The sequence below is a fragment of the Ovis canadensis genome, chromosome 1, assembly GCF_042477335.2.
Source record: "Ovis canadensis isolate MfBH-ARS-UI-01 breed Bighorn chromosome 1, ARS-UI_OviCan_v2, whole genome shotgun sequence".
NCBI lineage: Eukaryota > Metazoa > Chordata > Mammalia > Artiodactyla > Bovidae > Ovis > Ovis canadensis.
Genome location: NC_091245.1, coordinates 121,098,200 through 121,112,508, shown reverse-complemented (window position 1 = coordinate 121,112,508; position 14,309 = coordinate 121,098,200). Strand labels below are relative to the sequence as shown.

At 41.3% G+C, this 14,309-nt stretch overlaps 1 protein-coding gene across 1 annotated transcript in view; it reads left to right on the top strand.

Annotated features, from left to right (window-relative positions):
• ADCY10 (adenylate cyclase 10) overlaps positions 1-14,309 on the top strand; it is a 93,217-nt gene that overhangs the window by 16,375 nt on the left and 62,533 nt on the right. The window contains exons 9-12 of the mRNA XM_069548397.1: positions 1,675-1,793; positions 3,043-3,119; positions 5,033-5,222; positions 7,993-8,048. Of these exons, the coding sequence (XP_069404498.1) occupies positions 1,675-1,793; positions 3,043-3,119; positions 5,033-5,222; positions 7,993-8,048 (442 nt within the window). The remainder of the gene's footprint in view (positions 1-1,674; positions 1,794-3,042; positions 3,120-5,032; positions 5,223-7,992; positions 8,049-14,309) is intronic.

Sequence of the window (14,309 nt, the reverse complement as noted above, 5' to 3'; positions counted from 1 at the left end):
TGTGTCCTTAGCAAGTCATTGAACTTCTCTGAGACTTAGTTTGTTCCTATTTATTTTGTATAAAAATAGGGACATTATTTAAATGAGGGTAGCATTTGCCTAAAATGACTGTTGAAAGTTTTAAAAAAATATATGTGTGAAGCGCCTGTTGTGATGCTTAGTTCAAGGCAACTCAGCAGATGAGGGCTGCTGGTCTCACTGCAGCATGAGATCTTGCCAATCCACCAGGCAAAGCAAACCCACCAGTGCCCCAAAGGGGCTACCCTCTAGTCTGTTCACAGACCTGGATTCAGGGCTATGCCCCCCAACCCCCTGTCCCACCAATGTCACAACAGAACCTAGTGCCAATTAGAATCTGACTCTTAGATTGGAGAAGGAAATGGCAACCCACTTTAGTGTTCTTGCCTAGAAATTCCATGGACTGAGGATCCTGGTGGACTACAGTCCATGGGGTCACAAAGGGTCAGACACGAGTGTACAACTGAGCACACTTAGTCAGCTGGGCTTCCCAGGTGGCTCAGTGGTAAAGAGTCTGCCTGCTAAAGCAGGAGATACAGGAGACGCAGGTTTGATCCCCCCTAGAAGAGGAAATGGCAACTCACTCCAGTATTCTTGCCTGGAAAATCTTGTGGACAGAGGAGCCTGGCAGGCAAAGAGTCAGACATGACTTAGTGACTAAGCATGTACTTGGTCAGATTCTTTTTGGAGAGGGTTGAAGAAACTGAGGCATTTTACTGTTCTTCTGCATTTTATCAGGATATAACATACATAGACTCAAATTTTTACCCCATTGACTTTTATTCACTATGCACTATTTTCTTACAGAAAACAGCATCTGAAGTCATTTTTTAAGGGACTAATAGTGAAAGTGCCAAACTTCAGAGTTTACTGTCTCTTTGAAAGAGTTAACTTTTTGCCAAGAAAAAATACTCCCAGCTTAAGCCTTTATCCTCAAGAAAAATGAATAATAACAATATCTGAAGAGAACTTTAGAGTTAATGAGGTGCCTGTGTATATATGTAAATATAACATACTAATTTTTCAGTAACATAACCAACCTCAGCAAGTCTAAGTTTTACCTGTATTTAGATTGATAAACTGAAGTTCATAGAGTGTGATTGATTTGTCCAAGCTTCCACACTTGGGAAGTGGCATGAGAACACATATTTTCTGATCCCAGACCTGGTACCTTTTGCTCTGTGCTGCTTTTGGACTTAAACTTAGGACTTTGCAACCTAAGACCTTGGCTACAGTAGAGAGTAGACAGGAGGGTACACTCTCAGGTTCTAACCTTACTGTTGATGATGCAAGTTATATAATGTGTGAAAGTGAAAGTGAAGTCGCTCAGTCATATCCGACTCTCTGCAACCCCATGGACTGTAGCCTACCAGGCTCCTCTGTCCATGGGATTTTCCAGGCAAGAGTACTGGAGTGGGTTGCCATTTCCTTCTCCAGGGGATCTTCCCGACCCAGGGACTGAACCCAGGTCTCCCGCACTGTAGGCAGACGTTTTACCCATCTGAGCTACCAGGGAAGACATTGAAATAGGTATATATTTGATGAAATTTGTTTCAGAGAGTGAAAATTGGTGCCCATCCTCCACTGGGTGATCTAAATGGTCCAGCTTAAAACTATCTGTCCACCGGTTGTGTTTGCTGCCTCTCTCCCTCACAGGGCTGCTCTTTTCTCTGTGTCTTTGGTTTTCCTGGGGAAAAGGCACCTGATGAAGTCACTCATGCCTTGGAGAGCGCTGTGGATATATTTGACTTCTGCTCTCAGGTCCACAAAATCCGGTAAGTGTTGACCTGATTCCATCTGATTCCTGACTCTGTTGTAGGATATGGGGAGACAGGACAAGGGTCAGGGAAGAGGAAGGTGGGAGACTGTCTTTCTGTCTACATTCATTATTTACTGAATGTACAGGTAGGGTGAGCAAACCCAGCCCTGATGCAGTCAGACGGGGGGATGGTCAAGGCCAGGTAGAGACAGGATACTCCTAACAAATTCAAGTGTACCACAGAGGGTCTAACTGGGTTGTCTCTCTATACTTCTGACTTGCTTCCTGGGAGAGGTCATATTCCAAACTATGTTGGAGACCTGAGATGATTTTTAATAACTAGGAGATAAAGTAAGTACTAGGGTTTCCTCATAGCTCAGTCAGTAAAGAGTCTGCCTGCAATGTAGGAGACCCAGGTTTGACTCCTGGATTGGGAAGATCCCCTGGAGAAGGAAATGGCAACCCACTCCAGTATTCTTGCCTGAAGAATCCCCTGGGTAGAGGAGCCTGGCAGGCTACAGTCCATGGGGTTGCAAGAGTCAGACATGACTTAGTGACTAAACCACCACCACCACCAAAGTAAATACTAGGATTGGAAATTTATATATTGATCTGGTCTCAAGATGATCCACTAAGTAAAATTATTAAGATGATGTTAAGATTTTTGACCCTGGCTGTCCAAGAGCCCAGTGCCCTTAGGCTCCCCCTGTATACCCCAATAATCCTGACTTGTGGCCCACTCCGGTCTACTCCAACAGGTACCACCCTTTGCCCTGAATATTCCATCTTCTCAGCCTCTAGTCATCTGTATATGCAACCATCTTCATGCATTAGAAAAGTTAGCTTTTGATGCCACCCAGTTATTTCCTTTCGAAAAAATGACTTAGTTCTTTCTAGCAATCACAAAAGATTGTTAATTTTTTTTTAACAACTACAATCATTCTACATTGAAAGTCCATTGGGGTGATGAGATTATTTTCCAGAAAAATAGCTCAGATGAATACTTAAAAGTAGCAGAAAAGTGAACTGAGTTATCACTTCTAAGAACTTAGTTCTCTGTGTCAAACTGCCCTTCCTTTTTCCCTCCAGGCCATGTACAATGGCCCTAACCTAACTACAAAGGGAAGAGTGTTCTTTTTTGAAAACTCTTTCCTACCCCGCCCCCACCCCATTCTTCACCCTGTCCCCACCCTCCCTGCCTTCTGTGTGTTCATTGTCTTTATCTCTTTCCCCACAACTCTCTTTCTCTTTCTCCCCGGAGCCAGCACTGTTTCCATTGGCGTGACCAGCGGGATTGTCTTCTGTGGAATCGTGGGACACTCTGTGAGGCACGAGTATACAGGTGTGCTGAACTAGCTTATGTAGATCTTTCTTTCAGCAGGCATTGTGCCTTGCCACTGAACTGGGTGGGAGAAAGGACAAAAATTAGCCAGACGTGGACCTTGTGCTCAAAGGTTTACAGTCTTCCAGGTGAAACCAAGCCATATCGGTTGGTCCCTGGACAGCTCAATGAGTAAAAAATGTGTATTTCTGGGTCTATGATTGAGTATAAGAAATATGCAGTCTTTAGAGGGGAACCGTGGTAGGCCATGCTTCCCTGGTGGCTCAGATCATAAAGAATCCACCTGCAATGAAGGAAACCTGGGTTCGATCCCTAGGTTGGGAAGATCCCCTGGAGGAGGGCATGGCAACCCACTCCAATATTCTTGCCTGGAGAATCCTCATGGACAGAGGAGCCTGGTAGGTTATAATTCATGGGGTCACAAAAGAGTTGGACACAACTGAGTGACTAAGTACACACACACAAATGGGAGGCCATAAGCTCAGGGAATGGTGGGCCTTTATGTTGATTTCCTGTTAACATTAAACGATTACTCCTTTTAATTCCTGGGATAGATGAGGACTGATTCTTAAAATAATGAATATTGGCATTACTGAAAAATGGCACTAATCTCAAAAGTAAGTAGATGTTATCTCAAGATTTCACTGTTCTTTCCTGTTCAATCCTATTAGGGTTTTAAATGCTCAGAAATAATACATTTAAAATACTGCATATATATATATATAAAACACTGAAACAATTGTCTGAAGTATTACAACTCTGAGATTTTCTTCAAAATAATACAAGGTGGAGAGTAGATGGTTAATGGTTTGGGGGCCTGGGTAATAGATGTATAGACTCATGATACCATGCTTTATTGTATGGTCAAATTTCCCCATAATAAACTGGCTTTAAAAAATGAATATCTTAATCAGGGGTATTCAAGTTTATCTCAAAGTACAACATTTAATACTTAATTGAGGGCTTACTAGCAGCCTAGCACTTCACAAAGTTCTTTTATGTGTATTAACTTATTAATCTCCATAAACTACCCTCTGAAAGAAGTACTGTTATCAACCCCACTTTACAAATTAGAAAACTAAGGCATGGAAGAGTTTGAATATTTTGCCTGAGTAATTTACGCATAGCAGAGGTAGAACTTAGATCCAAACCTGCACAGCCTGGTTGCAGAGTCTGTGCACTGCAGTGTATTACCTTTAGAAATATCCCCTAAATGAATCCTACAGTTCACACCCCTTCCAGTCTTATTTACTTACTCTTACAAAATCAAATGAAAGCTCATGCACAGAACATACAGACCCAATTTTGTGCCTCCTTTGGAAGTCAGGGGTCCGTGTCCAAGCTTACGTATATCTATCTTAAATAGCAGAAGACCAACTATACCTCATCTGAGAGCCCTCAGGCCGTGCTCACCATCCCGCTTAAGAGATCCTCTCCATATTCAAGGCCCTTCTAATCCTTGAGCAGATCATCCCCTTAACCTCTCAGATGGCTAGTTAACTCCTGGTATATTCTAAAATGGGGTTTAGTCGCTAAGTTATATTATCCAACGCTTATAGCCGTTGGATATATGCTATACATATCCATGGGCTATAGCCGGCCAGACTCCTGTCCATGGGATTTCCTAGGCAAAAATACTGGAGTGGATTGCCATTTCCTTCTCCAGGGGATCTTCCAAACCTAGGAATTGAATCCAGATCTTCTACATTGCAGGCAGATTCTTTACTGACTGAGCTATGAGGGAAGCCATTGGCTAAACCTGGGTAGTTGAAGGTGAGATTGCTGTGTCATCTGTGAAGGCAAATGGAGTAAAGGGTAAAAATGCCATCTGAGGACGATATGCCTTGGATTACACTGAGTTCAATGGCTGTTTTCTCCTTGTTCTTTGCCTTTCTCTCTTCTTCCTATTATAGTCATTGGTCAGAAAGTCAACATAGCTGCCAGAATGATGATGTACTATCCAGGAATCGTGACCTGTGACTCTGTCACCTACAATGGCAGCAACCTACCAGCCTACTTTTTTAAAGAGCTTCCAAAGAAAGTCATGAAAGGTGTTGCAGATTCTGGACCAGTGTATCAGTGTTTGGGCCTTAATGAGAAAGTGTGAGTGTGGGACACTGACCTTGCAGTACTTTTTAGTAAAGAAGTGGGAGAATTATGATAGCAAAAACAGTAGGTCACCAATTTCAGATTTGAAGCCATTTCAGAAAATTAAAATCTAGTCCTTCCTAGGCCAAAACCGAGATTTCAAATTCCTTCATCTTCCTCCCTCCCACTGATAGTGTAACACGCTGGAAGATGCCAGTCTACTGTCAGTTTTCAGACTATGATGGTTATTTATCAAAGGTTGTACAAAAAGAAGAGAGAGTCTTCTCATTTGAGTATCTCTTTGGACTCAGAAGAACCCAATCACCAACCATTAACTATTGATCACTTCAACTGTGTGTTCAGGCATTGATAGGGATTACTCCTCTTCCAGGTGCTTAGTTACACACATTCTCCCAAAGTCCAGTTTGGGCTCACTTAGGAGCTGAAAATCCCTCAGTATCTTCCAGTCATTTTCACAATATGTTCAAATTCCTTGCAATGACACACAAAGTAACCACCGGCCTTTCCTACCTTATCTCCTCCTGTGTCCCTTCCTCCGGGGGTGTCTAAGGGGATTAGCCTCTCTTTCATTCATTCCATCCCCAGTCTACTAGGAAAACTGCAGTCAATTTTTGAAATCCAGCTCAAGGATCTATTCCTTTCTAAAGCTGCCTCTGAAAGCTACCCAATCCCAAGTCCAACGGTTTAGCTCTTTCCTCCTCTGTGTAACTCTGTAGCACATTAGAACACTCAAAATAACCACTGACTCAGTGTGCTTTTCACTTCCTGCACTGGGAGCTTTTTGAGGATAGTGATTATTTTTTGTTCTTTCTTATATCCCCAATGCTTGGTAGGCATCAATAATGATGAATAAATGAATGAACAGCATGGGAAGCTCTATATAGTAGTGCTTGGTGGATGGAAAGTGCAAAGGTATTATTCCTTACATTAGCAAGCTAGAATCTAGGTCTTAAAGGGTCAGATAATAGAATTAGGGCTGTAATTGGTTCAGTGAGTCTTTACTATTCATCTTTGTATTCCCAGGGCTCAGCACTGTTCTTGGCATGTGTAGATCATCAATAAAATGCTGTTTGAATAAATAAATGAATAATAATATTTTGTGAGCCCTTATTAAATATTAGGGACTTTACCTCAACATCAACTATATGAGGTAGAAACAAACTAATATTAACTCCATTTTATAAATTTAAAAATGGAGACTCAGAGATTTGTTAGATGACTTGTCCATAGTCATACATCTAGTAATTCGGGGAGCCACATTGCTTTCAGATGCCACAGTAATGCTGCATTATAGTTAACCTGGAGAAGGAAATGGCAATCCACTCCAGTACTCTTGCCTGGAGAATCCCATGGACAGAGGAGCCTGGTGGGCTACAGTCCCTGGAGTCACAAAGAGTCAGACATGACTGAGCGCCTAAGTGCATAGTCAACCACAAAATCTCAGTGGTATACAATAGTACATTTTTATTTATCTCATGAATATGTAGGGTTCAATTGCTCTTGGCTGGATTTGGCTGATCTTGCCTAGGCTTGTTCATATGCCTGGGGTTGAGCAGGTTATCATCCAGGATGGCTTCAGACAGGATAACTGGGAATTGTGGCTGACATAACTGGGACAGTGACTCTATGTACCTTATATTGGGCTAGCCCAGGCATGTAGTCATGGCAATATCAGAAGAGCAAGAAAGAGCAAGTCTAATGCACAAACATTTTTCAAACCTCTGTGTCATGTTTGTTAACATCCCATGGGCCAAAATGTCCACAAGGATGAGCCCAGCATGGGAGGACACTGCAAGGGCATAGATGCAAGTAGGGTTGAAGAAGTGGAGCCATTAATGCAGTCAGTCTACCATAGAAACACTGTTTCTGAACTACCAGGACTATGTGATCCTGAAACCTGCCCTCTTTTTCGTTTCTCTATACCATCTCTGAAAATAAGAGACTATAGAAATACACATACAAATATGAACAGGGCCTGTTTCCTGTCCTGAAATCCAATGGGGAAGACAACATACACAAAATTAGCGTTATTGGATACTTCAGTATGTGCTATAATACAAAGGCGTAACAAAATATTTAGTATGATCGTATAGACAAGGGAATGAGTCGTTTGTTGAAAGAGTCATTTGTTTAAGAGATGATATTATGCAGTAGACAAGCATATGCCCCTGATCCTAGTTTTAGATATTGACTCTGTCAGTATCCTCTGTCACCACTAACCATGGGATCTTGTTCATGTTAAACTCTCTGTACCTCAGTTTTCTCATTTGTAAAATGGACATAATAATAATAATACCTTTTAATCAGCTTTTTGTCTGGAGTAAAGAAAATGATTATGTAAAGCACTTGAAAGTGCCAGGCACATAGCATGTGTTCCACAAAGATGAGCTGTTATTGTTTGAGCAATTGGTAGAATCTTTCTGTGCTGGGAGACGATACAACACATCTGACTTTATTGGGTCCCCTACTGAGTGTCTGGTTTCCCTGGAAGAGGGTCAGTTCTACCAATGCAGACTCAACAAGCATTTTTTGAACAACATATCAGGCTCTGTGGTAAAGGCAGCTACGTAAGTTGTTTGGAGACTCTATTACCAGGTAAGAACTTTGTTCCCTTCCTCTTGGCATCTGCACCCCTTGAGTCAGGGGACAGACTCCTGTTAGAGATTGGAAAGGAGGCTTTCTGGGAACTAAGAGCTAGTCCCTCTGGCTTTCAATATTTCCCATTTTGACACTAACATCTTTTTTTTTTTTTTCCTCTCTTCAGCATGTTTGGGATGGCATACCTCATCTGCAACAGAAATGAGCGTTACCCTTTGCTGGGTAGGTAGTGGGCCTTGATTTCTAAACCTCTTTATTGAACTATAACATGACATACAGAAAAGTACACCAATAATAAATCCTCAGCTTAGTGAATTTTCACAAAATGAACATATAATCACCATCCAGGCCAAGGAATTAACAAAGGAAAAAAAAAAATAGCAGCACTCTGGAAGCCCTCAAATGCTTTATTCCTCTCCCTTTAAATTACTTCAGTTCAGTTCAGTTCAGTTGCTCAGTTGTGTCTGACTCCTTACAACCCCATGGGCTGCAGCACGCCAAGCTTCCCTGTCCATCATCCACTCACCACCACCATCACCTAAATTACTTAGGCCTGTTCTTAAAATTTATATGAATGAAATCCTACATTGCATAGTTACATAAGCCTTCTTTTAGTCAACATTATGTTGTGAAATTCACCCATATTATTGGCTGTATCTATAATTCATTCATTTTCATTGCTATGTAGTAGAGTTGGCCCTCTGTATCGGCAGTGTCAGCATCCACGGATTCAAATAACCACAAAGCAAAAATACCTTTTTTAAGAAAATTCCAAAAAGCTAAACTTGAATTTGTTGCACACAAGCAGCTATTGATGTTGCATTTACATTGTATTTGCTATTACAATTCATCTAGAGATGATTTAAAATATGCAGAGGATATGTGTAGATTATATGCAAATATGCCATTTTCTATAAGGGACTTGAGCATCTGTGGATTTTGTATCCTTGGGGGTCCTGGAACCAATTTCCTGTGGGATACAGAGAGATGACTATATTCCATTTTATAAATATACAACAATGTATTCCTTCTGTATTTGTACATTTGAGTTGTTTCCAGTTTGGGTTCTTATGAATAATACTGCCATAAAAAGTTTTGTATAAATCTTATGATGAACATATGTTTTCATTTCTGTTGTTGGGTATATATATGTATGCTGCTGCTGCTGCTAAGTCGCTTTAGTCGTGTCCGACTCTGTGCGACCCCATAGATGGCAGCCCACCAGGCTCCCCCATCCCTGGGATTCTCTAGGCAAGAATGCTGGAGTGGGTTGCCATTTCCTTCTCCAATGCATGAAAGTGAAAAGTGAAAGTGAAGTCACTCAGTCGTGTCTGACGCGTAGCGACCCCAAGGACTGCAGCCTACCAGGCTCCTCCATCCATGGGATTTTCCAGTCAAGAGTACTGAGAGTGGGGTGCCATTGCCTTCTCCAATGTATATATAGGTGATATTGTTGCAAAAGGTACAGTTTTGGTAGATGACGCCAAATAATTTTCTAAAATGGTTGTTTGATTATACTCTGACCGATAGTATTACAAATGTTCTATTTGTTTTTCATTCTTACCAACAACTTAGTTTTATCAGTCTTTGTACTTTTAATAATTCTTTTGGTATTATAGTGGTGTATCATGTGGTTTCCATCTATTCCAACCCTGATGTGGTTGAGCGCCTTTTCCAAATATTTATTGGCCATTTGGAAATCATCTTTTATAAAACAGACACTTTTGTCTATATAAGATCTTTTGTTTATTTTTCAATTGGGTTGTATGTTTTTATAGATGTGTTGGAATTATATATTCTGAAAATAAGTCCATTTGTTTTTACTCTATGTAACTTTTCCCATTCTGTACTTGCCTTTTTATTCTATTAGTGATATAATTAATGAACACAATTTTTTTTATTTTAATGAAATCCATCTTACTAGTCTTTTCCTCTGTAGTTAGTGCTTTTGTACACTGTTTGTGAAATCTTTCCTCACCCACAAATCATGAAGATACTTTCCTACATTCTCTTCTAGAAATTTTGTTTTAGCTTTTACTTTTAGAGCTGTGACCCAACTGGCAGTGATGTTTTTGTACTTCTTGGTAAAAGGGACCCTATCATAAGAAAGCTAACTCAAGACTAGACAGGGAAGTAGACATAAAATGAGGTAAAGAGACCGACGTGCAGCTTGGCCTGCGGATGCTGAAGGCCGCCGTTTCTAATAATGGCTTGTAGTTTCCTTCTGTCAGAAGGAATAATGGTTTGTAATTTCCTTCTGTTAGACCTGAGCATACCTAAAAGTATCATTATAAATTAAATCCTGGTCATATCTGTGTTAGGGGAATTAAGAGGAGGCTCTGCCCACTTTGGTGGGGTGGGGGTGAGGGGCAGTATTAGGTCAGAATCTTGATGTCAGCATAGTCTAAAAGAAAGCAACAGTTCCAGAACAGCAAAGAGCACCCAAACCAGCAGTAATGCCTCACTTTCAGTGCATTCAGGTAGTTTTCAGAGTTTGCATGCACATCATTTCTTCCAAGTCCAGACCCCCAAACTCCTGAAGGCTAGAAAGGAGAGGGAGTGTCTACTCTCACCTTTCTCCAAGGCCTTACTTTCCATCCTAGGATATGCTTGTTGTGATCATGACTGATAGCAAATGGAAATCTTAACCCCCTTTCTACAAGGTTGAGGACTCAGTATGATGGACATACTAGAACACATTGGTATAATATTTATATATTTTGCAGCTGGTCTAGTTGCCTTTTTGCCCTGATTTCACCAGAATAGGATAAAAAACCAGGCCTATATATCGTTCCTTAAAGCTGTAAGCAAAAACAGACTGTCTGAGGTTAGCAGGATGGAAAGTACTCTTAGAAGAGCTCCTGTACAAGAACTTCTATATGCACACTGACAACAAAACTAACATGAACAAAAAGTGTTTTTTCAAGGGTCAAAAATGCATACAATACTCTCAGATATTAGGACTTTGTTTAAATAGAAACAAGGCATGCATACTTCAAGTCAAGAGGTCCTCATTTCAGAACCCAACTAAAGAAAGAATTCAGAAATTCTTACCTCTATGTATTGTATACAAATAGAACACAAAAGGCTAGAAGAGTGCTCTGCGGCCTTCTGGGCCTTATCGTCTGAGTTCTTGTGTAAACTTTAAGCCAAAGAAGTGAAGTGAAAGTGAAGTCACTCAGTTGTGTCCAACTGTTTTGCGACCCCATGGACTGTAGCCTACCAGGCTCCAAGGAAGAGTACTACACATCTCACAAAACCAAATTCAAATGCATTTTCAGAAAGGAAATGTTTCATCTAAAAGAAGCAGGATGGTCTACAGGGTAGTTCTCACTAAATCTTACCCAGAAATTTACATTACCAAATAAACATGTAAGCTTCTTTGTATGAAATTCTAAACTTAGAGTAGTGGTCTTGGTTTTCAATAGATTTTAAATAACACTTGGGTATGTATTAATTCTATCAATGCGGGGGGGGGGGGGCGGGGGAAGGCACTCCACAGTAATCAGTCCATCAAAGAAAGAAGAGTCAGCCCTTATTTGTTCTCTAGCTCTTTTCACAAGAACAACCCCACAAGAGACTGAGCCAGACTTGCCTGTGACTGTGCAGGAGTCTCCAATGGAGGCATGGATCGACAGTGGCCTGCTGCAGGGCCAGGGGCACTGACTCCAACAGTCCTGGGAGCAGGGGCATACTGACATAAGTCCTTTTGAAGGAGGTTGCCATTACTACCATTACCCCTATGATAGTTTGGCCTCAGGCCAAACTACAGGGAGGGAACATAGTCCCACCCATCAGCAGAAAATTAGAGTAAAGATTTACCAAGCAAGGCCCCACATGTCAGAGCAAGACCCCGTTTGCCCCTCAGCCAGTCCCTCCCATCAGGAAACTTCCATAAGCCTCTTATCCTTCTCCATCAGAGGGCAGATAGAATGAAAACCACAATTACAGAAAACTAACCAAACTGATCACGTGGATCACAGCCTTGTCTAACTCAGTGAAACTATGAACTATGCTGTGTAGGGCCACCTAAGATGGACAGGTCATGGTGGAGAGTTTTGATGAAACGTGGTCCACTGGAAAAGGGAATGGCAAACTACTTCAGCATTCTTGCCTTGAGAACCCCATGAACAGTATGAAAAGGGAAAAATATATGACACTGAAAGATGAACTCCCCAGGTCGGTAGGTGCCCAATGTGCTACTGGAGAAGAGTGAAGAAAAGCTCCAGAGGAATGAAGAGGCTAAACCAACGTGGAAACAACGCCCAGATGTGGATCTGTCTAGTAGTGAAAGTAAAGTCCAACGCTGTAAAGAACAATATTGCATATTAGGTCTATCAAGATAAATTGGAAGTGGCCAAACAGGAGATGGCAAGAGTGAACATCGGAAATTTTAGGAGTCAGTGAACTAAAATGGACCGGAATGGGCAAATTTAACTCAGATGACCATTATATCTACTACTGTGGGCAAGAATCTTTTAGAAGATATGGAGTAGCCCTCAGAGTCAACAAAAGAGTTTGAAGTGCTGTACTTGGGTGCAGTCTCAAAAATGACGGAATGATCTCTGCTCGTTTCCAAGGCAAACCATTCAATATAATAGTAATCCCCATCTATGCCCCAACCACTAATGCCAAAGAAGCTGAAGTTGAACGGTTCTATGAAGACCTGTGAGACCTTCTAGAACTAACACCAAAAAAGATGTCCTTTTCATCATAGGGAACTGGAATGCAAATGTAGGAAGTCAAGAGATACCTGAAGTAACAGGCAAGTTTGGCCTTGGAATACAAAATGAAGCAGGGCAAAGGCTAACAGTTTTGCCAAGAGGATGCACATGTCATAGCAAACGCCCTCTTCCAGCAACACAAGAGATGGCTCTACACATGGACATCACCAGATGGTCAATACTGAAATCAAATTGATTCTATTATTTGCAGCTGAGGATGGAGAAACTCTACATAAGCAGCTAAAACAACATCAGGAGCTTACTGTTGCTCAGATCATGAACTCTTTATTGTAAATTCAGATTTAAATTGAACAAAGTAGAGAAAACCATTAGACCATTCAGTTCAGTTCAGTTGCTCAGTTGTATCCAACTCTCTGCGACCCAGTGGACTGCAGCACTCCAGGCCTCCCTGTCCATCACTAACTCCTGGAGTTTACTCAAACTCATGTCCATTTAGTCGGTGAGGCTATCCAACCATCTCATTCTCTGTTGTCCCCTTCTCCTCTTGCCTTCAATCTTTCCCAACATCAAGGTCTTTTCAAATGAGTCAGTTCTTTGCACAGGTGGCTAAAGTATTGGAGTTTCACCTTCAACATCAGTCCTTCCAATAAACATTCAGGATTGATCTCCTTTAGGATGGACTGGTTGGATCTCCTTGCAGTCCAAGGGACTCTCAAGAGTCTTCTCCAACACCACAGTTCAAAAGCTCAATTCTTCAGTGCTCAGCTTTCTTTATAGTCCAACTCTCCCATCCATACATGACTACTGAAAAAAGCATAGCCTTGACTAGACGGACCTTTGTTGGCAAAGTAATGTCTCTACTTTTTAATATGCTGTCTAGTTTGGTCATAACTTTCCTTCCAAGGACCAAGCATCTTTTGATTTCATGGCTACAGTCACCATCTCCAGTGATTTTGAAGCCCAAGAAAATAAAATCTGACACTGTTTCCACTGTTTCCCCATCTATTTCCCATGAAGTGATGGGACCAGATGCCATTGTCTTAGTTTTCTGAATGTTGAGCTTTAAGCCAACTTTTTCATTCTCCACTTTCACTTCCATCAAGAGGCTCTTTAGTTCTTCTTCACTTTCTGCCGTAAGGGTAGTGTCATCTGCATATCTGAGGTTATTGATATTTCTCCCAGCAATCTTGATTCCAGCTTGTGCTTTATCCAGCCCAGCATTTCTCATGATGTACCCTGCATATAAGTTAAATAAGCAGGGTGACAATATATAGCCTTGACATACTCCTTTTCCAATTTGGAACCAGTCTGATGTTCCATGTCCAGTTCTAACTCTTGCTTCCTGACCTGCATACAGATTTCTCAAGAGACAGGTCAGGTGGTCTAGTATGCCCATCTCTTTCAGAATTTTCCACTGGAGAAGGGAATGGCAAACCACTTCAGTTATCTTGCCTTGAGAATCCCATGAACAGATCATTCAGGTATGACCTAAATCAAATCCCTTACGATTCTACAGTGGAAGTCACAAATAGATTCAATGGATTAGATCTGATAGAGTGCCTGAAGAACTATGGATGGAGGTTCGTGACATTGTATAGAAGGTGGTAATCAAAACCATCCTCAGGAAAGAGAAAGGCAAAAAGGCAAAATGGTTGTTTGAGGAGGCCTTACAAATAGCTAAGAAAAGAAGAGGAAGGCAAAGAGAAAAGGAAAGATATACCCATTTGAATGCAGAGTTCCAAAGAACAAAAGGAGAAATGAGAAAGTCTTCTAAGTGATCAGTGCAAAGAAATAGAGG